General features: G+C 43.1%; 1 protein-coding gene across 2 annotated transcripts; it reads left to right on the forward strand.

Moving 5' to 3' along the window:
• LOC108697343 (PILR alpha-associated neural protein) lies at nt 1-23,592 on the forward strand. Of its 2 annotated transcripts, none has more exons than XM_018227290.2 (6): nt 1-110; nt 16,984-17,031; nt 18,101-18,720; nt 18,807-18,888; nt 19,205-19,381; nt 23,098-23,592. In XM_018227290.2, exons 2-6 carry the CDS (start codon nt 17,024-17,026, stop codon nt 23,117-23,119), a joined length of 909 nt encoding a protein of 302 aa, XP_018082779.1. In that variant the 5' UTR covers nt 1-110; nt 16,984-17,023; the 3' UTR covers nt 23,120-23,592. The 2 variants fall into 2 exon arrangements, with proteins under 2 accessions (XP_018082779.1, XP_041426773.1); XM_041570839.1 differs by lacking the exon at nt 1-110 and adding an exon at nt 618-678.
• Nucleotides 23,593-25,434: the final 1,842 nt, after the last annotated feature.

Raw genomic sequence — 25,434 nt, forward strand, 5'->3', positions numbered from 1 at the left:
GAGAGGGTGGGAGAGAGAGAGAGCGCAGTCATCCTGCCAGACAGTGCGAGAGAGAGAGAGAGAGAAGGATCCAACGCTCCCCCAGAAACAGCCTGCACCCCCAAACTGAGGTCAGAGCAGTGAGTGTGGTGTGTCTGGCTGTGCATGTAAATTGGTGAGTGTGCAACAGAGATGTGAGTGTGCAACAGCTGAGTGTGCGAGAGAAGCAGCAGGTGTCTGTACATAATGTTGCTGGGTAGGGTTTTTTGCAGATTCAAGTAAGTAGGGTAATTTCCCCTTTATTCACAAAGACTGCAGGCTTGCATACGTATATATATATATATATATAGGGATATAAGTGAGTGGATATTTGTGTTCCAGAGGGGCAAGGGTGCCCTGCTGCATTGGTGGTGGGTGTCATTTGGTGGGTGTTTATCTGCGTTGCTGTTTCGGGGGGGGTCATAGTGACACAGGAGACGTGTTTGTTATAAGAGCAGCGCTGGGGTTATTAGCTTGTTGCCTAGGTACTGAAGTGCTGTTACCATGATGATATAGGGGGGTTCAGAGAAGCATGACGAAGTCTTACATTAAATACCCCCCTGACTCCCCCTTTCAACTATGACTTCTATCACCTCTTTCATTATCCCTTCTTTCACTCCATTCAGAACAAACACGTCTGATCACAGCCACAAGCTACAGGTATTTGGGAGGGGGGGTCGGCTGGGGGAGAGCATTGACTATTGTTTTTATTATTAAATAGGAATGGGGAGATTAGTGATGCAGTGTCCATTTCACATCACATGAATGTAGTATTACTTTACTATGAGTTCATTGAGTAGTAGCAGTGGAGCATTCGTTGAGCTGATGGTAGAGAGTTTGGGGGTAACAGTGTGATTGTTGCCCCATTAGAGCAGAAATGATGCTTAGAGGTAACTTGTGCAGGGCTGTGGGGTTTGATTCCAGTATTGAGCCTTTAGTGAGGACTGGGGAAGGGCTGAAGGGGTTAAAGAATCGTTATGCCTTTGGGTAAAAGGACACAGTATCTGGAAACTGAGGGAATGTGGGGGTTCAAGCTTGGGGAGAGAAGCAGATGCGGGGACCCTGGCAATGGAAGAAATCACCCCTCCATCTGAGGATGGCTGCTGGGATGCTGCTAGCTGCTTTTTAATAGCACTTTGTTGGCCACGGGTTGGATATTCCTGATATAAATACTGAAAATATGAAATAACTGTTATGTCGCAAAGTATAGGGGACCCCTGTGACGCTTTAGGCGGGGGGGGTGCATGTCAATTGCTTTTCTACCCTACACTAAAATTAGTACCGTTGAGCCAATATCAGGCAAAATATAGGTATAAATTCAGGACTGTATTATAATACACAAAAGCCATGAATATCTTGTAAATTATATCCTTATAAACGGTGAGTTCCGATGTCATCAGTTATAAACGGTGAGTTCCGATGTCATCAGTTATAAACGGTGAGTAGTGATGTCATTTCTGTCACATGACTCACTAAAACTTGTGTATTATAATAAATAAAGTACCCCCTGTTGCAAAATATGAGGATATTAGAAGAAACCTCTGAGTTTCATGCCCTGTATAAAAACACTCGGCCTTCGGCCTCGTACTTTTATATGGTCATGAAACTCCTCGGTAACTTATAATATCCTTATATTTTACAAAAGGGGGTACTTTATTCACTATATAAAGGCTCTACTAATGGAGTATCACTAACAACCGGGGTATGAGTTTAGTACTGGAGGTATGTGCAGTTTGTAGCACTATTGTATCACTAACAGAAGCGACATTTATACCTTTAGTATCAGGTGCGCAGTATGAGCATTATTCACATATAATAAGCCATGAATATCCTGTAAATGATATCCTTATAAACGGCTCTTGGTGATGTCATCAGTTATAAACGGAGCTTAGTGATGTTGTTTCTGTCACATGACCCACTAAAACTTGTGTATTGTAATAAATAAAGGTGTTGGAAAATATGAGGATATTAGAAGTCACCTCGGAGTTCCATGACCTGTATAAAAGCAAGGTTACTTCTAATATCCTTATATTTTACAACAGGAGGTACTTCATTCACTATGTAATTGATGTTCTGAAGATACTTGAAGAGCATGAGCAATACTATGGAAGAGATATTCGGGCAGTGCTGATACAATAAATATAATAATAAGGAATAAGTTGTGGAGGGATGTGTAGAGTTTACTGCTGTATATTTTATATTAGTGCAGTACAGCCAGAGTATAATGTACAGCAGTATGGTGTATGTTCATGGGTGCAAGGTGCACAGGAAAGGGGCAGTACTACTGAACTAGTAATAACAGCATTAGGTTATAAGTTACATTTTAGAGTTACATTTTAGAGGTCTGACTGGGCCGGTGGGACACTGGGAATAAACCCAGTGGGCCCTGGCTTGGGCCCCACCTGCTCTCTACACTCCCTCTCCTTACCTACCCATGTCACCCTGGTCACGCTGCCATACCGTAAAAAATAGTGCGTGGGGGGGCAGTTTGGCATCAGAGAGGACTTTACGGCTGAGGCAACTAAGTAAGCCTTATCAGAAAGGTCTATATAAATACACCAGTAACCCCTCAAAGTAATGCTGAGTGCTCTGGCAAAAGAAACACCACATTTCTTTCCTTCTATTGTTTACACATGGGCTTCTGTATCAGACAGATCAGCTTAAACCTCCAGGGCTTGGGCTTGAGCATGCTCAGTTTGCTCCTCTCCCCCTCCCCTCCCTGCTGTAACCTGAGCCCAGAGCTACATAGTAACATAGTAACCTAGTAAATTAAGTTGAAAAAAGACACACATCTATCAAGTTCAACCTTTTGACTTTTTTAACCTGCCAAACTGATCCAGAGGAAGGCAAAAGAAAAAAACATCTGAAGCCTCTCCAATTTGCCTCAGAGGGGAAAAAAAAAATGGCAATGGGACCAGTCCCTGGATCAACTTGTACTATGAGCTATCTCCCATATCCCTGTATTCCCTCACTTGCTAAACACCATCCAACCCCTTCTTATACCTATCTAATGTATCAGCCTGTACCCCTGATTCAGGGAGACAATTCCACATCTTCACAGCTCTCACTGTAACAAACCCCTTCCCAATATTTAGGTGGAACCTCTTTTCTTCTAATCAGAATGGGTGACCTTGTGTCAGCTGGAAAGACCTACTGGTAAATAAAGCATTAGAGAGATTATTATATGATCCCGTTATATATTTATACATAGTTATCATATCACCCCTTAAGCGCCTCTTCTCCAGAGTGAACATCCCCAATTTGGCCAGTCTTTCCTCATAGCTAAGATTTTCCTTTTACCAGCTTAGTTGCCCTTCTCTGCACCCTCTCTAATACAACGAGTGAGCAGGGAGAGATTCAGGCAGGAAGTGATGTCACACCAAGCTAATGTGGCAGCTGCTATATTAAACAAACAGAGAGCTTCTGGAACTCAGGTATGGTAAAGCATTCTACATAATAAATACAACATTATAGCTTGCACTATTGTGACTAATCTATTGGCAATAAACTGCCTTGGTAGTTTTCCTTCTCCTACAATGTCATTTTCATGCACTGATGCTAGAGTATTAGAGATTCCGGATAACTGATCCCATACCTGTACAATACATAAATAATAAAGTGCTTAGCACAAAAATTGGTCGCCAGTGGTTCTTGAAACTTAACCAGAGAACGTATTTATTAAACAGAATAATCCGCAAAGGAGTTCACATAAGGATGAGCAGGAACATAAAGCCACAGTGGATAGGTATATACTCACAAGCACCAAAGATCAGTACTAGTCCCCTCAGGGAAAAGAACATACACAGCAGCAATGAAGTTACACCCAACTTTCAGCCTTTACCCTAAGTGGAACCCAGAGGAACCACTATATCCCTAGGTCTGTACACTTAGTCCCTACTCTGGGCAATTAGTACCTGGGATCTTAAGTCCACTCACACTCCTTGGTGGAGCCTCAGGCTGCTCATCTACATAGCCTGACTATCTGTCACTCCTAGAGTGACCTTTTACAGTGAGTAGCCTATCCTTACTAAACCTGACCTGTCTAGGTTCCACTTCTTCATTCCTGCCTGCTCAGGTAAGGAGATAGGGTTGCCACCTGTCAGGCTTTCAGACGGATGTAAGCTTCTGCGCTGCCGACGTCTGAGATGGAGTGACGTTATTTTGCGTTGACTCGACCACATGTAGACATGCAAGAATTAGAAATATTGTTTGGCTCTCTGGATTTCAATGGAGATACACTTTAGAATGCGAGCAGTTAGCTCCCGAAACGTTCTGTACAGATGAGTATCGATCTATATATATATATATATATATATATATATATATATAATATATATAATATATATATAATATATATATAAGATAGGGATACACCCAATCCACTATTTGGGATTCGGCCGAATCCCCGAAATCTTGGTGAAAGATTCGGCCGAATACTGAAACGAATCCTAATTTGCATATTCTAATTAGAGGCAGGAAAGGAAAAAGTGGAACAAATTCTTCTTTTGTGACGAAAAGACACGTGATTTCCCTACCCGCCTCTAATTTACATTTGCAAATTAGGATTCGGATTCAGTTCGCCCAGGCACGAGGATTCGACCGAATCCTGCTGAAAAAGGCAGAATCCCAAAGTGAATCCTGGATTTGGTGCATCCCTAATAAAAGATAGTAGGGCTGTATAGGAGGAATCCAGATTATTTAGGGTATTGGTGCACAGACTGTACAAGCAGGGCCGGAACTAGGGGCAGGCAGAGTAGGCACGTGCCTAGGGCGCAAAGCTGGGGGGGCCCAAGGCACGTACCTGCTCTGACGCCTACCCCGTGTCCGGTCCCGTCTCTCCCAGGCTGGCGAGTGTAATCTTGGAAAATGCGATTCTGTGCGTGCGCGCACGCCATTTCGTGCATGCGCGCTGGAGAGCAGTTTCGCGCATGCGCAGTTTCACGCGCACTGAGCCGGCGCCGTGGCCCGCCAGGTTGCCTAGGGCGCCTGCCAGGGTTGGCCCGGCTCTGTGTACAAGAGCAACAAAATAATTGTATCAGAGTAATGCAGAATATTGCACAGCAGGGAGTTCATAGGGGAATTCTGTATCTATATGAGGATATTCTCTGCATTAGAATAACAGAACAGTATTAGGGTGTTGCCGGCTGTACTGGGGCAACGGAGCAGTATCAGAAGGTCAGAATCAGATTCACATTATTGTTGGGAACAATTTACATAAAAGCCAACAGAAAGTTCACTTAGCCGATTCATTTATTACATTAATAATTAAGCAATTAGATAATGAATGCATTATTAGAAGTATACAGGCAGCATTGCTACAGGGTTAGAGCAGAATTAAAGTAATACGCTCATTATTAGGGAACTAGAGCAATATTAATGGTAAATGGATAATGTTAGGGTGTTAGTGTTGGGACAGCGCATATTGTATTGGGGTAATAGTGTAGGAATATACTGGGAGTGAAAGCAGAGCAGACTGTACCCAGCGTATGTGCAGCATCATACATATCCACATACACAGCAGAGCAGCCTTTCAGCATCGCAAGGAAAATGATGATTGATCAGTAATATTAGAGGATCGTAGACTAGATTATGATTTTAGTTCAATATCAAAACAACCCACAGGGTACGGAGCAGCGGCAGCACATCAGAGGGATCCAGATTTACCGAACTGCTGCGTTAAATACATCATGTACAATGTAACAGGTTAATGGTGCATTATAAAAAATATTGCAACCTTTTTAGGGTACCAGTAAAGGCAGAATATACTGGGGGTATTCAAATAATGCTGGATTATTCCGTAACATTGTAGTATTTAAGGAAGGCAGACTGTTTTGGGCCAAGACTGCTGCATTAGTAATAATACAGATTCTATGAGAGTAATATAGTATTATTATATAGTAATAATATAGTGTTACTATAATGGAACTGTGTATGGCACACTGGAGTAATGCACATTGTACTGGAGTATTATAATGCTAGTTATATTAGGATTGTTTTGCAGTATTAGACTAATGCAGAACATATTGGGTTATGGTGCTGTGAATTACCTGTGTAGTATTACTGCTGAGTGTGCTTGGGTATTAGTGCAGTATTAGACGTTAAAGGCTCTATTGGGTAATGAAGACAGTACTGGGGAAGTTGTACAGTAATAATAATAATGATAGAGCTGTAGTGCAGCACTAATGGAGTAATGGAGGCATTAATGGGTTAATAAGACAGTATTAGGAATATTGCCGAATGCAACTGAGTATCTTTACCCCCGGCTCTAATTATACAACAGCACATACCTCTCCATGAACAAATCTCTGCACTAATGATTTATAACTAATGATATATAACATATAACTGTATGTGAGTCAACAAGTCAACCCGCAGACACCTGCACTAATTATAAAATACCATACAATTGTATATGAAAGCCAACACACACATGTAGGGGCCCCTGCATTACTTTTACAATAACACATAACTGTACATGTAGGGGCCCCTGCACTAATGATACAATAACACATAACTGTAAGTGTAGGGGCCCCTGCACTAATGATACAATAACACATAACTGTACATGTAGGGGCCCCTGCACTAATGATACAATAACACATAACTGTAAGTGTAGGGGCCCCTGCACTAATGATACAATAACACATAACTGTAAGTGTAGGGGCCCCTGCACTAATGATACAATAACACATAACTGTAAGTGTAGGGGCCCCTGTACTAATGATACAGTAACACATAGCTGTAAGTGTAGGGGCCCCTGCACTAATGATACAATAACACATCACTGTAAGTGTAGGGGCCCCTGTACTAATGATACAATAACACATCACTGTACACAGAAGCCAATAGACTCTCGGCTAATCATTTGCACAAAATGCTTCTTCGCCATGTAACAATTACAAAGTTCAATTAGTGACGGGCATTTTTGCCAATAACATTTCTTTCTGTGCGGCCGCTGTAGCATAAAGCAGAGCAGATAAACACCAGAACACATTTTCTCCATCAATATGTTGAAGTGGAGCAGCTGAAAGAGGCCAATTTGGAGCTGAGGTTATTAAGGAATGTCAGGCTGTGCCAGTGACGGGCGCAGCATCAGAAAATGATGGCAGGAAGGGGCTGCCCCACCGGATAACCGTCCATCTGGAACGGGCGCTTACACAGGCAATCATAACTGTCTCCCCGAAAACAAATCTACCCTCCCTCATCATTTATTGCTCAAACGATAACCCAATCTCTGCTGCTTTATCTCCCGGTCCCTCTGGTGGCCTCATTACATAGGTAAATGGTGAGACGCTTCTTCTATTTGCTGGCTCTGGAGGTTAAATCTGCCTCATTACTCAGGATACATTTCTTTCTCATACACAGCCCCTCTCCCTATAAAATCATCATATCAAGACACCTCTTCAGCAATGTCAGGCTTTTATCAGAAGCTCCGAGCCAATTGTTCTTACAACTCCCCGGGAAACCTCCTACAGACCCCAAGCACTTAACTGCATTCATAAACCATAAAGCGCACTCCTTAATGCATACAGAGCTCCTCCAATTCACAGTCTAATTTATAAAAAAACCATTGAAAATATCTATTTTTTTAAATATATTCAACCAGCATCCTTCCAGCTAGTAATGTAACAGTAAGGGGAGCAAACCCTTATCTTCAGGGGACCAGGGTGGAGAAAGAGTCTGGTTACATTGGGTTTCTTCAATGAGATGCAGTATATACATATGGGGGAATTGCAGACCCCCTGCATGAGGGAGGGCCCATTTGCTGTTGGGGAGGGCCCATTCTCCCTTTGTCATTATAATAAAATGCTTGGCATCCACCATCATCTGGAGTCTGTCGGGAGATGCAGACCAACTTATGAACAGGTGTAGGGTTTCCACCTTTTGCTGCTATCCTTATTGTCCAATGATATAAGGAGAAGAGACAAGGCCAAGAAGGGGTGGATAAGTGATTGTAAAGGGGCGGGGCTATAGTTATTACCCTGCCAGTAAATCACCAGCTAAGGCCAGGCCAGTATTACACAGTGCTACACAATATGTTGGCGCTATATAAATACATGTTAATAATATTACAAATTTACCTGCAAATGTACTTTCTGTAATACACTATGAATCCCTCCCTCCACTGATCGTATCCACTGCCCAAGAAATTCCTATAAGAACTCACTTCCTGCTCTCAGCATAGACCCGTCTCTGCTCCACCCATTATCCAACCCATCTGCCCATTTTCCCACCATGATGTCACTGCTCCACCCCAGTGATGTCATTGCCCTACACCTGTGATGTCACGGCCTCATACTGCAGTCAAGTCACCATTCCCCACCTGAAGGCTGGTATCACATGGCAAAAAAAGGTTCTGGAAGTTCTTGAACATTTGGTTTAAGGGAATATAAAATGATGATGAGAAATCTTTAAATAAAGCACAATGTATATTTTATAATAAGAATTATAATAAGAAAGGGGGCAGGGTATAAGAATACATTTGAACAAAGGAATATATTCCCATAAAGCTCTCTGGTGCTGCTCAGCAGATTCTACCTCTTACTTCAGTAGTTTCTTGAGCATTTCAGATAATGTGGGATTCATTACTAGTTTATCCATAGAAGTGTCAATCAGCCAATCTGGCAAATAGCAGTTTACATCAATTTGCTTGATATTTACATAACAGTTCCAGTTTATGCAAACAAATCAAGCAACATCCAGCTATGAATTATTTATCTCTCTCAAACACGGAGATATTAAATGGATGGGTTTGTATAAAAGCAGGACGCAGACCCAAAATTAGAAAGTAAATATAAAGGCATGCCAAATGGGTTTGTATACTGCCCATAAGAATAACAGGGAAATGCCAAAAGCAGTTCTTGCCTGGACACGTTCACCTTTACCAGGTGGGATAAAAGCCCCCTGTGCTTGTGATTTTAGCTATCTGCCCTAGGCTGCAGGAAAAGGGGCAACTAATGGTGATTTTCTGATGCTGTTTGGTTTCTAAGTAATAAGGTTCTTTCATAGGAAAGTGTAATCAAATGGTTAAAGGATAACTAAGCTATTAAAACAAATATGAGTAGAAATGCTATATTTTATATACTTGCTGCATCAGTCTAAAATTTCTCAAACTCTATGACAAAATCGACCCAGGCTTTCAAAGTTGTGCACAGGAGGTCACCATCTTGAATTTTGTAAGGAGTGTCAGTGGCACTGCACATGCTCAGTGTGCTCTGGGCAGCTGTTGAGAAGCTAAGCTTAGGAGACATCACAATTCATCAATTCACATGACATAAAGCTGTTGCTACAGGGGTAATTATTACATTCGGATGCAGATTGCAATGGTTTCTTAGCTGCCATGTAATGTGAAGCTGAATTCATTACTAATAAGCCTGATATAGTGACTTTTATATTCTCTACATTGTGAGTGGTTCCCTAAGCTCAGTAAGTGACAGCAGCCCAGAGCATGTGCAGTAGAAGAGAAGTATGGGGAGCAATTGGAGGCATATTAAGATGCCCAGATCTCCCCTGCTAAAGGGTTGGCTGGTGTAAAATCGTAATACATAATGTGCAGCACTTCTAGCCTAGCTTGAATTAAGCTTGAATTATCTTTCACGGTGTTCATTTTCTTCCACAAAGTTAAAATTTGTCTTACTATAATTTTCTTTTTTTTGGATGGACAAGCAGCAGCAGCAATCATGAGATTTCTCCACTTCCAAGTATGATAATTAGGACCACTGCCAAAAACTAAGCAGTACCTATAAGCGGAACTTCCCCCTCCTTCCAACTAGTTTTCTAAGAACACCAAACCATAGCACATTTAATAGGGATGAAACATTTGTGGTGCTCAACCTTACGCCATGTGAAGAAGAATTAGAGAGTAGGAAGTTATTGTGCATGGGCTTACAAAGGTCTTCAACTCCTGGAACCTTTGCCTTACATAACTTTGCACCTGAGCCACCTAGTTTCTCAATGAGGCTTCAACTGTGTCTATAGTCTTCCTATGCATAACATCTTTAATCCCGCGGCTGTCCTTCATTAGCATAACACTTCTCTTAGAGAACACCTAGCTACTGTTAGGAGGAGCCATCTTCTCACTGCCCATATCAATAATGACCAAGTCTCCCTCAGTCTCAATGTTAGAAACTTGCAGTGCAGTCCATTTGGTTTGCACCTTTCCGATTCCTTTGTAGATCATGTAAGAATCTTGTGGCTGAGATTCCACATCCAGAAAATTCTAATGTCTTCCCCTATGCAAATTGGCAGGTAGAGTAGCTTCACCAATCCTGTAGACTTAGACATCCTTTTACTAAAGCCTGATAGAGCGCTGCAATGATTTGCACCAAAAATATGTCTGCAAGTTGCACTAAGTATAAGCAACACTGAGCCATTGAAGGTTTGATGGACGTGACAGAAGTCCTCACCTGGGATACAGGTCACCAGGCAAACTCCACTAGGGTGAGGGCCCAATGGCCATCAGGCTTATGGCGCCAGGCTAAACATTTTATGTCAACTGAATAGAAATAAAAATGCCTAGAAATCACATAATAGTGGGTTCATTGCATCCCTAATAATGTTTTGTTTTAGCCAATCAAAAGGTCAAAGGGGAAAGGTAAATAGTGTTGGGAATATGGGTTCTGTGGAAGTTACTAATCTAATCATTAGCATCATTTTAATGACTGTTTTTGGAAGCCATGTCCTACGCGTTCAGTAGGTGTTTGGTGAATATGCATGAACTATATCAACTTCTACCTTTTAAGGAGAAGCCCTTTGCTTGCATCATGTCGGATGTAGGATGTTTATCTGGGCATGGTACTGTGGGAAGAGAAGGTAAAGCCGGAGTAGGACACCATTTCATTTGCACTAAGCCTACAAGTGTGTATAACCTGACAAAGAACTTGTCGCCGGCTCATAAGCTCAATCATACTGTTGGCTACAAATAACCCAACCCACAGATATTTCCTTTCATTTCCTAATCTCATTTCCAAAATCTGCAGTAAATGTAAAAGCTGACCCTTAGAACACATTCCTTATTTTGTAGCCTGATTTCAAGAACTAGACTTGCAAGCCTGCTTTACAATGACTAAAAATATATGGTTTTCGGAAACACGTGGTTGGCAGAAAAAATGGTCAGCACTGGTTGGGCATCACAAAAAATCAAGGCTAATTAACACAAGGTCTTTATTTATAGAATAGAGCAAAAATACATATGTTATGCAAACAAATGAAATGATGCGTCATCTACTTGAAGGTCTTATGGAAAAAGACAGAATTGTGTTAAAAATGATTACTGAAAGTTTAGTCATACATTCTGGTTACATAACTACAGAACAATAAAAGCATCTTATTTATTTTTGGCATAGGGTACATATACCACACCTTGTCTACCCCCACTTTTTAACACTGCCAGTCATATTTTGTACTTCACTTTACATATATATGAGTAATTGTGTTTAATTGTCTTGGTTATATTTCTTCCCTATCAGTAATATTAGCACCCGAACATCGGCGACTGTGTATATCTGCCGATTTAGCTCTGACAGTATTGAAAATAAACAATCTTTCCTGCGACCAAAGGTCGTACATTTTGCACCCATGCTCATGTTAATTCTAGTTCATTCTAGTGCTCATTGTTTCCTTGCACTTTAACTTGCACCTTTTGTAAAAGCAGAAGACATCAATGTCTTAGTATAATGTGTATAGATGTCAATCTGTTTGTACTTAAAAATTAGCTGTTTTGTGTGTCATGTTATTGGTGTCATTTCCATAATACTGCCTCCTAGAGCCGGGGCTTCAGATGATGTGTATTGCCTGTCCACTTCTCTGTTGGGCCACAGGAGGTGTTTTGGAGTTCAGTTGATTGAGATAATATGCAGGACGCAGTGAACAGAATCCATAAAAAGGCCACTCTTGTGCCCCTTGTTGTTCTTGCATTTGAGCTCCTGTTATGAAATGACCCCTATCAGCTTAAGTTATTTCTGATGCCTTAACCGTCTTCATCTTCAGTCTCATTGAGGCCAGGTGCCAACAAACCAAGGACCTATTCAAGCCAGCCTTCTCCTCTCCCCCCATTGCTGGATCATTGAGCTATTCTGTGTTTTAGCTTCATTGTTCCTGAGTCTATTTCTGCTTATTCTTTTTTCTGCATACATTAACTCCCAGTTTTGACCCCTGACTTGATTATGCAAACTTATTGTTACTTGCCACCTCCACTGACCTTCAGCCTGATTTTGGACCACTCAGGGTCTCAGTTTGCTGCCAGCCCTGACCTTTGATCATGTTATATGGACTTGCTGTCAGTCTTCTGTTATTCTATTAATCATCTCTGTTGTGTTCTCTCATGAAATCATTCATTGCGCTCACTCCTGGTTAACATGTGTGTGTGTGTGTATATATATATATATATATACACAGTATATATAGATTTTTTCAATAAATCTTGATTTTTTTTTCCACAAGTATTCCTGTTGAGTATGTTAATAATTCTTATTTAATGCTATGAAAAAAGTTTTATTACAAAAAAATCCAATGTTTCGAGCACAAACATTACTCTTCTTCAGGGTTTGTCCCTGAGGAAAAGCCCCGATTGTCCTCAAAACATTGGAATTTTTGTAATAAAACTTTTTTCTTTGTATTAAGTCGCAGTGAGTGTGGTACTTTCTTTATTTTATTTGACCCGGGCAGTTAACTACAGTTTTGCAGGGTTGTGCTCAGCACACAAGTGACGTTGTCTGTACGCAACTCCATAGGTGGCACCAGACGGAATACAGATCTGTCCATGGGGTTATCAAGCCCATAGGTTCCTAACTGCCAGTCTCACAGCAGTGGCTGCACCTGGCACTAGGGCTGCCAACTTTTTCTGGAAACAAATGACCTATCTCTGCTGTCTTTCCTTTGGCATCATACATAATGTTACTGGCCAAGCCTCTAAACTGTTGCCAGGTGGCCTCCCTATCAACAGCATCTGCAGCTTTCCAAGTTGGACATCCCCCATGTAAATACAGTGAGAATATCCATCAACAGTTACATAAGATAATAAGCCCTGTGTACCTTTACATTCAGTTTTTTTCTCCCAATGGGCTGTTGTGAAACTGAAGGCCGAGGTCCCTAATACACAGAGCCAGTGGCAGCCTCCCTTCCCCATCCGCTCACTGACAGGAAGTTCTTACTTACAGGGCCTCACAGCGAGGGCGCCATAGTTACCGAACATAAACATGCCTACAAAATGGAAACTGCTCCACAGGCCCTGTCATTCTCAGAGAAATGAGTGTGCGCTGCGTGTAATTCACTGACAAACGGTACCATGGAGTTTTCATTGACAGAGAAACAAAGGCGGCAGCTCAGCTCTGTTCCTGGGAGCTGCCTCGCCGACACTCACTAATTGCTGCAAATTCAGATGCAGGAGCCGCAGTATTTATAGCTTGTTCCTCTTTTTGTTCCACCAGTATTTTGGGGGCGGCATGTAAGAGTGCACGAGGATATAAGCAAGGCTGCCGTTAGAAATCACGGGGCCACGTACAACAAAACTTGGGGGCCCCCATGCCCCACCTCAGCCTCGCCCACTCCACATCACAGTTCAGTGTCGGACTGGGACACCAGGGGCCCACCAAAAACCCTTAGACCAGGGGCCCACCCAAAAACCTTTAGACCAGGGGCTCACTCAAAGTATTATTTTCTTCCTATACTTTCTCAACCTCTATTCTCCTATTCTCTTTTCTTTACATACTATATCCTATTATTCCATCTATTTAGCCTCTTTATTCTCATAGAAATAGGGAATGGCCATGAAATAAGGCAAATGTTTAGAAGCAGGAGGGCCCACTGACACCTGGACCCACCGGGAGTTTTCCTGGTATCCCGGTGGGTCAGTCTGACACTGTCACAGTTAAAAGACCACACAAACATCAGCACTAAAAAAGGTAACCCCCACACACACACAAGTTATAAAAAAAAGCTATTGGGGACCAGGGCCCCCCTATAAGTTAAAAAGAAAAAATATTGACGCCAGGGCCCCCCATAAAAGTTTTTTTTTAAAAAGCATTGGTGCCAGGGCCCCCCTTACAAGTTAAAAATAATTGGGGCCCCAAAGAACATTTTTTAAAAAAAACATTGGCGCCAGGGCCCCCCTTACAAGTTAAAAAAATTGGGGCCCTAAAGAATATTTTTTAACAAAAACATTGGTGGCAGGGGCATGTAGAGTATTTAAATAATACATTGGTGGCCAGGGGATTAAAATATATAAAATAAACCACACATTGGTGTTTAGAGGAATTGAACTTGTGGCTTCAGGGCTTCTACTTCACCTCCTTTAGACTAATGGGTCTTTTCGGCACTTCAGAACTTCAATTTTGGCTGTTTTCATGACTTCGGGTCTTTTCGCCGTTTCAGGACTTCAATTTCAGCTGTTTCTGTGACTTTAGGTCTTTTTGCTGCATTGGGACTTCGGCTATTTTCGTGGCTTCGAGCTTTTTTGCTGCTTCGGGACTTTAGCTGTTTGGCTTTTTCGGCACTTCCACATTTTGGCTGTTCAGGACTTCGGAAGGAGGCAATATGGCTCTATATGGCTCTTTTGAAAAGTTCAGCACTGCCTGGCCCCCCTTCAGGCCTGGACCTGGTACACTTGTACCCCCTGTGCCCACCTGATGGCGGCCCTGGATATACGTATAAGGGACAGCAGAATGCTAGTTTATTTATATGGCAGGCAGTTAGTACAGGGTCTGGGCACCTACTTCCCTCAGTTGTACCAGACGTCCCATGGTAGCCCCCTCTTTTAGTATGTTATAGAATGGCCAATTCTAACCAACTTTTCAATTGGTCTTCATTATTTATTTTTTATAGTTTTATCTTTTTGCCTTCTTCTTCTGTTTCTTTCCAGCTTTCCAACAGACCCCTTTTACTGAGCCCATTTAAAAAGCAAATGCTCTGTAAGGCTACACATCTATTGTTATTGCAACTTTGTATTACTGTCATTGCTATTCAGACCCTCTACTAATTATATTTCAGTTTTTTATTCAAATCAGTGCATGGTTGCTAGGGTAATTTGGACCCTAGCAACCAGAAGGCTGAAATTGGAAACTGGAGAGCTGCTGACTGCAAAGCTAAATAACTCAAAAACCCACAAATAATAAAAAAATTAAAACCAATTGCAAATTATCTCAGAATATCCCTCTCTACATTATACTAAAAAATAACTCAGCGGTGAACAACACCTATAAGGCGGCAATTCACTACCAGCATTTATCCTCCAGCAGGATTAACATAGATCAGGTGGGATTTTCATTGAAAGGTTCTTTTGCATTTTAATTGAGCACTGGCCTTCAATAGATATTTTTGCATACAGGGCACTTTAAATTTGTGTACATGGTCCACAAACAATTTCATTGGGTGACAAATTTACCCACACAAGTTCCGTGATGTCTTACACCTCCAGTGCTTTCTTTATAGGTCTTGACTAGGTTGGAGAATTTGTCACTGAAGGAAAATCTTTGCTGCAGACGCAGCTCCGGTGAGGAGGCAGGAGCTGTAATATTGTCATGATAGAGCTGTAATATTGTTATGATAGAGCTGTAATATTGTTATGATAGAGCTGTAATATTGTTATGATAGAGCTGTAATATTGTTATGATAGAGCTGTAATATTGTTATGATAGAGCTGTAATATTGTTATGATAGAGCTGTAATATTGTTATGATAGAGCTGTAATATTGTTATGATAGAGCTGTGATTCAAGCACCGCAGGCTGCTTAGAGGGGGAGGCTGATGTGACATCACTATTGTCTTCTTTGAATATCACCTGCACCCAGGGGCGCTCCACCAATGAGGCGAGTTGAGGCACTCGCCTCAGGCGGCAGCACCCCCTGGTTGCCAGGGGCGGCAAAAATATCGCTCCTGGTAACTAAGAGCCGTATTTTTCCGCTTTTCAACTCGGAAATTCGGATTTTCTAGTGCAGAGTGCACAATTGCGCTCTCTACACTAGCGACGTGGACCACCCCGACCCCTCCATCGCGACGTGGACCACCCCGACCCCATCTGGCGCTGAAGAGGTGAGTGCTGCTGCAAAAGGAAAGTTGTCTCTGGCGGCAAAATGACCAGGATCGCCGCTGCCTGCACCCAGGTTTCCAGAGATCTCTAGACACTTTGGATGCAAAACACAAAAACACATATATACAATTTCCTTGATTCCCCTAGAAAACCCATAAGAGGAGAAGGAAAGGTGCTATTTACTTCGGGGCAGGGCTGGATTTTCTGCTTGGGCGCCCCTAGGCTGTGCGGTCCTAGCGCCCGCCCACACTCCCCCTATCGCACGCGCGCAAATGCGCCGGAGCACTAGGGGAATTACCCCTGACCAGTGCAGTTTTCTCCTGATAGGAGCACCGACCCGGGGTGTCAGGTAAGTATATATGTTGGCATCCCAAGTAAATATACCTTTACTTCTCCTTTAAGATCAACTGTTGTGTTCAGGGGTGTCACTGGAAGTTACTGAGCCCCAAATCATTGTAGGACCCCAAAACATTGGAAACATAATATACTGATATTGCTTAGTAGCCTAGAACTCATCAGCCACCAGTTACTCTGTTGCTGAGTCTCTAGTCTCACTGTCAATCAGGCATCATTTTTTTTATTCATTTTTATTTAAATTAAAGATGTCCTTTAACATTTGAACATTTGCTACATAAACCAACCAATGGAAAAATGATATTGTTCCAGGTGTAAAGATAGTTCCAGGTGGACTAAAGCAAAATGATGAAGAACCTCTATAAAGCCTTTGCATCAATGTGTCAGTGCTATAAAAATATTCAACTGTAAAAAAAATATTCGACTGTAGTAGAATGATAGATGTCAACTACTGATTGGTTGCTGATTGGTTACTGGACATAAAGCAAATTACTGTATGCCCTTATACTATGGAATTGCCCTCATTTTGATGAAGTGGTAGAAGACTGCCCATTTGAAGTTGCCTATTTGATTTCATCTTTCCACAGGACATGATCAGCCCATGGTGTGGTTAACCTGCTGCCCAAGATGAAGTGGTACGTAAGGATGTTAGTGGCAAGTTAAAACTGTGATGGTATCATGATGATTAAACTGAATACAACTGCTCGATGGTAGAAAGAATAAAGATGACACTTGGGGTGACTATCCAACGATAAACTTTTAAGGCAAGACTGCATTTATTGGCTACTTTGGCCTGCTGACCAGACAAGTATCAATATCAATATCAACAGAAGTAGACGATAGATGTGGAAACCTTGTAACTTCAGGGTTAGTGGCTGAGCTCCCACATGAGCTTAGCTGCCCAATCATATTACTCTATCTATGGGTGTTGAGCATTTAGGGTTGCCTTAAAAAAGCCGTGTCATGGAATTCCCAGTAAGTGGTCATCAACAGACATCACTGTAGGCAGCATCATAATGTTGGATCCCCAAGACTCCTAGCAAGACATATTTTTGGGCCTCACTATCACATACATGTCACATGAACTCCCACTGTTGTGGTTGATGGGGAGGGGAGCAGGGGAATGAGGGATATTACCTCCACCCTCAGATCTTTTCTCTCTATAGTCAGGCTACTAACTATAAGGAGGAGGACCAGTAAAAAGTGTTATGTTGGAATGCAGTGGAAGAGTCCATGAGTTCATTAGAGCAGTGAGGTGGGTGGACTGTAGAACAGTGCTGGTAACAGACTGCAGGGGAGAAGGGTAATAGAAAAAAGCTGACTGGTTGGGGAAAGGAGCAGTAGAAAGATTCTGACTATGGTCATTGTGGAAAGGAGATGAAGTAGAGAGAAAAGGGAGAAGCAGTAGAAGAGCTGTAGTGGGAGGAGCTGGAAAAGACTGATGGCTGTGGGTGAAATTGTAGGGAAAGGAACTGACTATAAGGGGTGAAAGGGGAAACTGTAAGAAAGTCTATGAGAGAGCTTCAGAGGGGGAGAAGTGGTATATAAGGATTGTGGGCTGCAAATGGTGGGAACAGAGGAAAAGTGCTGGCCACAGGATGGGTCTACAGTACTAACAAAAGACATAGAGTGAATCAAAATTCCAGCGCATGTGTTTGTTGGCTTATAAATACCCACTTTAATGGCTTTCTCTTTCTCTCCTAGGCCTGGTAGTGCTCCATCCTCTCCCCTCTTCTATTGTTTACTCTTGATTGGCACTTGCTCTGTCTTTCCCTTTCATACACTACCCCACCCATCTATCTCCTCCATGCCTGCTGCAATACGGCATCCACATCCTTCCTTTCAGGCTGCTCCGTACCAAGCTCACTATCCTTTTCATCCTACCTCAGATCATTTACACTTGCCTCTCCATACAGCAGCCCGTCGTTCACCCCATCTCCTCCATTCTACCCCTCACGCCTCCTTCCCAGTGGTCCAAACACAAGAGCTGTCACTCAAGACATCACCTTTACCCAAAAAGAAACCTCACCACCTTCATCACCATTTAGGGGCCACACGAGGAAAGCGCCAGTCCCCTGTTCCCAGTGTTCTGTTCCCAGTTGCCTTTGAAGGAGCAGCCCCTTCTTCCCAATACCCCTGGGCCATTGTGTGGGGTCCCACAGTATCAGATGAAGAAGGGGCTGCATTGAGCTCTGCTTATTCCACACCTCGCTCTGGTTATCATCAAGAGGGGAGCTCCCAGGAAAACATGGAGCCTATAGGTCTGGACCTGAGAGGAGCACCAAAAACATTACGACCCCCAATCTACCCACCTCTAGATGAAGGTAACAATGTCTTTGACTAAAGTACATTAAATACAGTCAAAAATTTCAGTATGGGCAATGTACAGTGACTGTCATTTTATCTCCAGAAACTGACCCCCAGTTGTACGTCACAATTGTCATCTCATTGCTGATTGTGTTAGCGGCGACTGGAATTATCATTAAATTCTGGTAAGTAAGAAACTGTGTGAATAAATAAAACAACAACAACATTGAACTCTCACACAGTCCGTTTTTTTTGCTAGGGTCGGTGACCCTTGTTCAGGTGCAGGTTAGAAACAGACAGGAATGCTAACATTTCAAAACCCTAAAAAAAAAACAACAACTTTGCTTAGAATAGGTTGTTTTATAAGATGCTGAAAGTATTAACTTATGGTATAGAAAGGTAAACTTCCCCTTTAAATGTGAATGTAACTTTGTAATCTGGGATCAGGGCTGAGAGCGGGGGATCACATCCTAATTTCCTGACCCCTTGTTTCCTCCCCAGCTGTGAGCGCAGACAAAAGAGAAGGCGACACCGCAGTGACCGTTGTCCTTTACCAGAGGAGGGGAGCCTGCAGCCTCTAACGGACCTGTCCCCCGACATCTCTGGGCTCCATGCTCTCAAGCTTGGGGATTCCAAAACTGGGCCTGATATACGAATTGGCCCCTGCAGGACAAGCAAGTAAGGAAAAGGCTTTATATGAACCCCAGCCCTGAGATAGATAGGTCCCAGTGGTGTAACTAGACTGCAAAAAAATCTTCAGAAGGGCCCAGCGCATTCTGATACCCATCCACCCGCTCACTCCCTGCCCCGCCTCCACCCTGCCCATGTCCCGCCGCCACTCCACCCATGTCCCGCCGCCACTCCACCCATGTCCCGCCGCCACTCCACCCATGTCCCGCTTCCAACCCACCCATGTCCCGCCTCCACTCCACCCATGTCCCGCTTCCAACCCACCCATGTTCCGCCTCCACCCCACCCATGTCCCGCCTCCACCCCACCCATGTCCCGCCTCTACTCCACCCATGTCCCGCTTCCAACCCACCCATGTCCCGCCTCCACCCCACCCATGTCTTGCTTCCAACCCACCCATGTCCCGCATCTGCCCCACCCATTTCCTGCCCAACTTGAGTCCCAGGTAAGAGACTGGCTGGGAAGAATGGGGGTTTCTATTAGCTATAGAGAAAGCAAACCCCACAGTCCAGGCCCCCCTGTTCCTCCAGGCCCCCCTGCAACTGCAGGTTCTACTTTGTCTATAGTTACACCACTGGTCACTCCCAAGGTTACAGTATAATACCTGTAGAGGATCTTGAATATATGATGATAGGAACATGGTTGTATTGCTAGTAATGAAGTACCAGAATATTTGTTTGGGGTTTTTTTTTTTGCCATAGTACCCCCAAACCACCCCCAGCCCAGTGCATGAGGCATGACAATTCATGGTTGAGCACAGGACCACCAGTGGAAATCATGGGTCCCCATACTACTTAGTTAGGGCCTAGTAGTCCCCAGTTGTTAGTCCATTAGAAATCATGGGTCCCCATACTACTTAGTTAGGGCCTAGTAGTCCCCAGTTGTTAGTCCATTAGAAATCATGGGGCCCCATACTACTTAGTTAGGGCCTAGTAGTCCCCAGTTGTTAGTCCACCATCTGCCTAGGCCCCGGAGGCCCCACCAACTAAGCAGAATGGGGCCCTAATAAAATAAAATGAAAAGACTGGTGTGACGTTTCTCTGGTCGGTTCTAGACAGAACATCATCACTACACGTTCCTTTCATGAACAGCAGGTGGCGCTGTTCAAAATGATTATACTAGTGGTTCTAAAACTGCTACTATCTTGAAAACTGGGGAATAATCGTTTTGGAGGTTTGAATTATTTTTAAATCTTCTCCAGGGGAAATGGGAAGACCGTGCCACGTGCTGCAGGGAGGCATTTAACATCTTCAGTCCCAAGCAGGGAAGTAAGGAAAGGGCAAGGCAACCACAGCCAACATCAGCAGCAGTTGCAAGTAAAGGAGAGGCGGAATAGAAAAGGTTTATGTTTTATACGTCCCCATAGAATATACATCTCCTTTAGGTCTTGGAAAGGCAGGAGCACAAATGGGACTGAGGCTATTAATGTGCAAAGCACAGGTCTGTACAGCAGAGCATTATGCCTCGTCATTGATTTCCAATAGGAATCAGTTGGTCGTCTCTTGCGGTGTTTGTCACTCTCCATCTGTTATTCTGCTGATCTCTCATTCGCTGCCGGCTTCTCCAGGTGTCCATCATTCTGCCGGCCTCCATCTTCCTGTTAATAGAATTTAATTACGCCGTCTTGGCTCTCGCTCTAACTGTCAGTTCTCCCCATCTGCCTCTCCATGTATTCGCATTTGCCAGTGTCGGTAACGGTTACAGTAACTGTCAGTGCCTGTGTCTGGTTACCAGTACATATCACTGCCCCATCCTCCTGTGCCAATGCCTGTGTATGTCTAACCTCTATTTATCTATCCTTCCCAACAGATCCCCATGTTTCTCAGGGTCCTAGGCAATTAATATTCAGACACCAGAGGTACTACATGGACACTCTGCAGCCTGGTCATTCTTTCTTACTTTATAGACAAGATTAAAGGGCCGCTATACCTGCATTTTCCATTTGTATATGTCTATAAGATGTAGCATAGTGAGCCATGTGTCTCATTGCTTGGCATTACATAGCTCCACTTGACTATACCAGCATTGCCTCTGGCTGGTGGCAGTTCATTATAAACATAACCCACATCCCTCCTGTAGTGTTACATTCTCCAGTGTCAGGCTGGGCCTCCTAGTTACCTGTGTGCCTTACATCTAGGGTCTGCTCTATTCACCATTAGATCTAATCTGTACTAAATTGTATCAGTATTACACAGCTCTGTACAAATAAGATATGAAGCAAGAAACATAGCTCAGGGGTGGACAAGCAGATGTGCCCAGTAATGGAACATATAGTCTGTACAGAGAAATCCCATAAAACTTTGGCAGCATAGGTATTCCTCTGTACTAAGCACAATTCAGCAGGAACAACCTCCTAAGTTTGTTCATAGTCTGTACAGAGAGATCCCATAAAACTATGGCAGCATAGGTATTCCCTGTACTAAGCACAATTCAGCAGGAACAGTCCCTAAGTTTGCTCATAGTCTGTACAGAGAGATCCCATAAAACTATGGCAGCATAGGTATTCCCTGTACTAAGCACAATTCAGCAGGAACAACCTCCTAAGTTTGTTCATAGTCTGTACAGAGAGATCCCATAAAACTACGGCAGCATAGGTATTCCCCTGTACTAAGCACAATTCAGCAGGAACAGTCCCTAAATTTGCTCATAGTCTGTACAGAGAGATTTTATAAAACTATGGCAGCATAGGTATTCCCTGTACTAAGCACAATTCAGCAGGAACAGTCCCCTAAGTTTGCTCATAGTCTGTGCAGAGAGATTTTATAAAACTATGGCAGCATAGGTATTCCTTGTACTAAGCACAATTCAGCAGGAACAGTCCCTAAGTTTGCTCATAGTCTGTACAGAGAGATTTTATAAAACTATGGCAGCATAGGTATTCCCTGTACTAAGCACAATTCAGCAGGAACAGTCCCTAAGTTTGCTCATAGTCTGTACAGAGAGATCCCATAAAACTATGGCAGCATAGGTATTCCCTGTACTAAGCACAATTCAGCAGGAACAACCTCCTAAGTTTGTTCATAGTCTGTACAGAGAGATCCCATAAAACTACGGCAGCATACGTATTCCTTGTACTAAGCACAATTCAGCAGGAACAGTCCCTAAGTTTGCTCATAGTCTGTACAGAGAGATTTTATAAAACTATGGCAGCATAGGTATTCCCTGTACTAAGCACAATTCAGCAGGAACAGTCCCCTAAGTTTGCTCATAGTCTGTACAGAGAGATCCCATAAAACTATGGCAGCATAGGTATTCCCCTGTACTAAGCACAATTCAGCAGGAACAGTCCCTAAGTTTACTCATAGTCTGTACAGAGAGATCCCATAAAACGATGGCAGCATAGATATTCCCTGTACTAAGCACAATTCAGCAGGAACAGTCCCTAAGTTTGCTCCTAGTCTGTACAGAGAGATCCCATAAAACTATGGCAGCATAGGTATTCCCCTGTACTAAGCACAATTCAGCAGGAACAGTCCCTAAATTTGTTCATAGTCTGTACAGAGAGATCCCATAAAACTATGGCAGCATAGGTATTCCTTGTACTAAGCACAATTCAGCAGGAACAGTCCCTAAATTTGTTCATAGTCTGTACAGAGAGATCCCATAAAACTATGGCAGCATAGATATTCCCCTGTACTTCGCAAAGGAATTTACTTGTATTGAGCTTTTATTCCCTCCTTCTTGTGTCTCCCACCTTTTCTCAGGATACCCATAGTGACCATGTGATTAGAGTGTCAGCACAGAGGACCTGCACGAGGTGTGAAGAACTAAAAGGCTACTTGCTGTGCCCCAGCAGGGGGTGAAATCGTTCAACTTATTCCAACTTGGATCTGGTTGCATATGAGCAAGAGGAAGAGTCGGAGCAGAAGGCGCTGAACTATACTGCTGGGAATGTGAGACAATGGAGCAGCCAAGGCTGGGGCAGGATTGCGGGAATATGTGTATATTTATATGCATATAATGTCTATGTATCAGGGCAATGGTTCCAGTCTTCTTTCTTAGGCATGGACACACCTTTGTGATTATTGCTAGACCTCTCCATGTATCTGAGTCCAGTAGAAACCATTGTGAGTGACTTGATAAAGGGCTTCTCCACACTGAGCAGCCACGGGAAACCATCACTACCAGTGTCTATTCGCACATCCACTAGTCTTTCTGCATTTTTATTTGTGTTTTTAATAAAATACGTTTTGAGTGGAGACAGAGAGCGGGGCCTTGCGTTTCATTTCAGAAGCTGTCTCTAGGGGGCGCCACATACACACTGGGGAATATAACATTGCACCCCATAACTTCATATTATGGCTGCCCATCTTTCAGACTCCAGCTGTTGTTAAACTTGAAGGCTAGCTGGGGTGATGCCAGGCCTGGCAATCTGTGGATTCTGGCATATGCCAGAGGGGCTGCAGTAAGATGCCATAGCCACTATTTATTGGGCTGGTAGGGGGCTGTTAGGGTCTCTGTTTAATTGAAATGCCAGTACTTATTAGGTATCCCAGTCCAGATCCCACTGGAACAACACTGGATATTATCTCCCAGGCCTCAGTAAGAGGTTAAGAAGGCCATATGCAGCGCCAAAATCCCAATTTATTCTTAATTTTGCCATAGACAAGCCAATAAAAGAGGCCAACTCAGATCCACCAGACTAGTAGGCAGCTTATTGTCCTGCATATGGGGCCTGACTGATATCTGGATAGCAACTGGCCTGAAATCTATTGGGCAGGTTAGATGATGCATCTGCTCATTAAAGGATAAGTAAACCTTTTAAAATAAGTGAATGTAAAAGTAAGGAGGGGGCTATTGTACATTCATTATTATGTTTTTTATTCCAAGATATTAAGGGATACATGTACTGTTAATATGAATGAATTTTGTTACAACAGCGCCACCTGCTGGTCATTTTCCCACCAGTCTGACCAGCAAGTAGTCAAGGAAGTTGTCAGGAGAAAGAAAGAGGCTGCTCTGATGTTCTTCTGCTTAGGAATTAAATTAGAAATCTTTCTCACATATTTTCCTAAGCACATGAACATCAGAGCAGCCTCTTTTCAACCAATGTGTAGGTTGCCAAATGAGCTGATCTTTTAGTGCACCCCCACATTCAAGACAATGATGAATAGTGATAGCGGATGTCTAACTTCCCCTTGACTATACATTTGACGTCTGACATGCTGACAGCCTGCCTGAAAACCCAGTCCCCCCAAAGTCAGAGCTGCTGTGTAATTAGGCTCCATCAGCCTCCCAGGAGCCGGGAGAATCTACTTATTCCTAATGTCCTTCTCAGTGATCATTAGAAGAACTGCAGGGAAAACAAGTCCCTGCTCCAGCGCTCAGTGGCTTATGAACAAGAATGGGAAGACATCACACATTTTCTCTCTGCGTAGCAGGTGATTTATTCAGCAATCAATGGCAGCCTGTTTAACGTGCCCTTCAATTTAGTACAGCCGGGCTGCTCTGAGCCACTCAGGAGATGGCAGAGAAGGCGTACGCAGGGATTGGCTTTATTGATCCTTTGTATTTTTTACCTCTGATCTGTTAAAGGATAAGGAAAGCTATGGAGGCATTTTATTGCCAATAGATTAGCTGCAATAGTACAAGCTATAATGCTATATTTATTCTGTAGAATGTTTTACCATACCTGAGTAAAATGCTCTAGAAGCTCTCTGTTTCTTAAGGATAGCAGCTGCCATATTAGCTTAGTGTGACGTCACTTCCTGCCTGAGTCTCTCCCTGCTCACTCATAGTTTTGGGCTCAGATTACAGCAGGGAGGGGGGAGGGAGCAAACTGAGCATGCTCAAGCCCAAGCCCTGGATGTTTAAGATGAAAAGTCTGATACAGAAGCCCATGAGTACACAATAGAAGGAAAGAAATGTGCTGTTTCTTTTGACAGAGGACTCAGAGCAGCATTACTTTGAGGGGTTACTGGTGTATTTATATAGACCTTTCTGATAAAGCTTACTTACTTTTAGCCTTTCCTTCTCCTTTAAGCGCTGGTTCAGAACATTATATACATATTACAGTACCTATATAATATACAGTATATGTA

The sequence above is a fragment of the Xenopus laevis genome, chromosome 7S, assembly GCF_017654675.1.
Source record: "Xenopus laevis strain J_2021 chromosome 7S, Xenopus_laevis_v10.1, whole genome shotgun sequence".
Classification (NCBI taxonomy): Eukaryota; Metazoa; Chordata; class Amphibia; order Anura; family Pipidae; genus Xenopus; species Xenopus laevis.

What these genes read in the sequence shown, in the direction of transcription:
- LOC108697343 (XM_018227290.2), top strand. An exon ending in GGAATTATCATTAAATTCTG is followed by an intron (nt 18,889 to 19,204) that starts GTAAGTAAGAAA and finishes TTTCCTCCCCAG; the next exon opens with CTGTGAGCGCAGACAAAAGA. An exon ending in GGCCCCTGCAGGACAAGCAA is followed by an intron (nt 19,382 to 23,097) that starts GTAAGGAAAAGG and finishes ACCTTTTCTCAG; the next exon opens with GATACCCATAGTGACCATGT.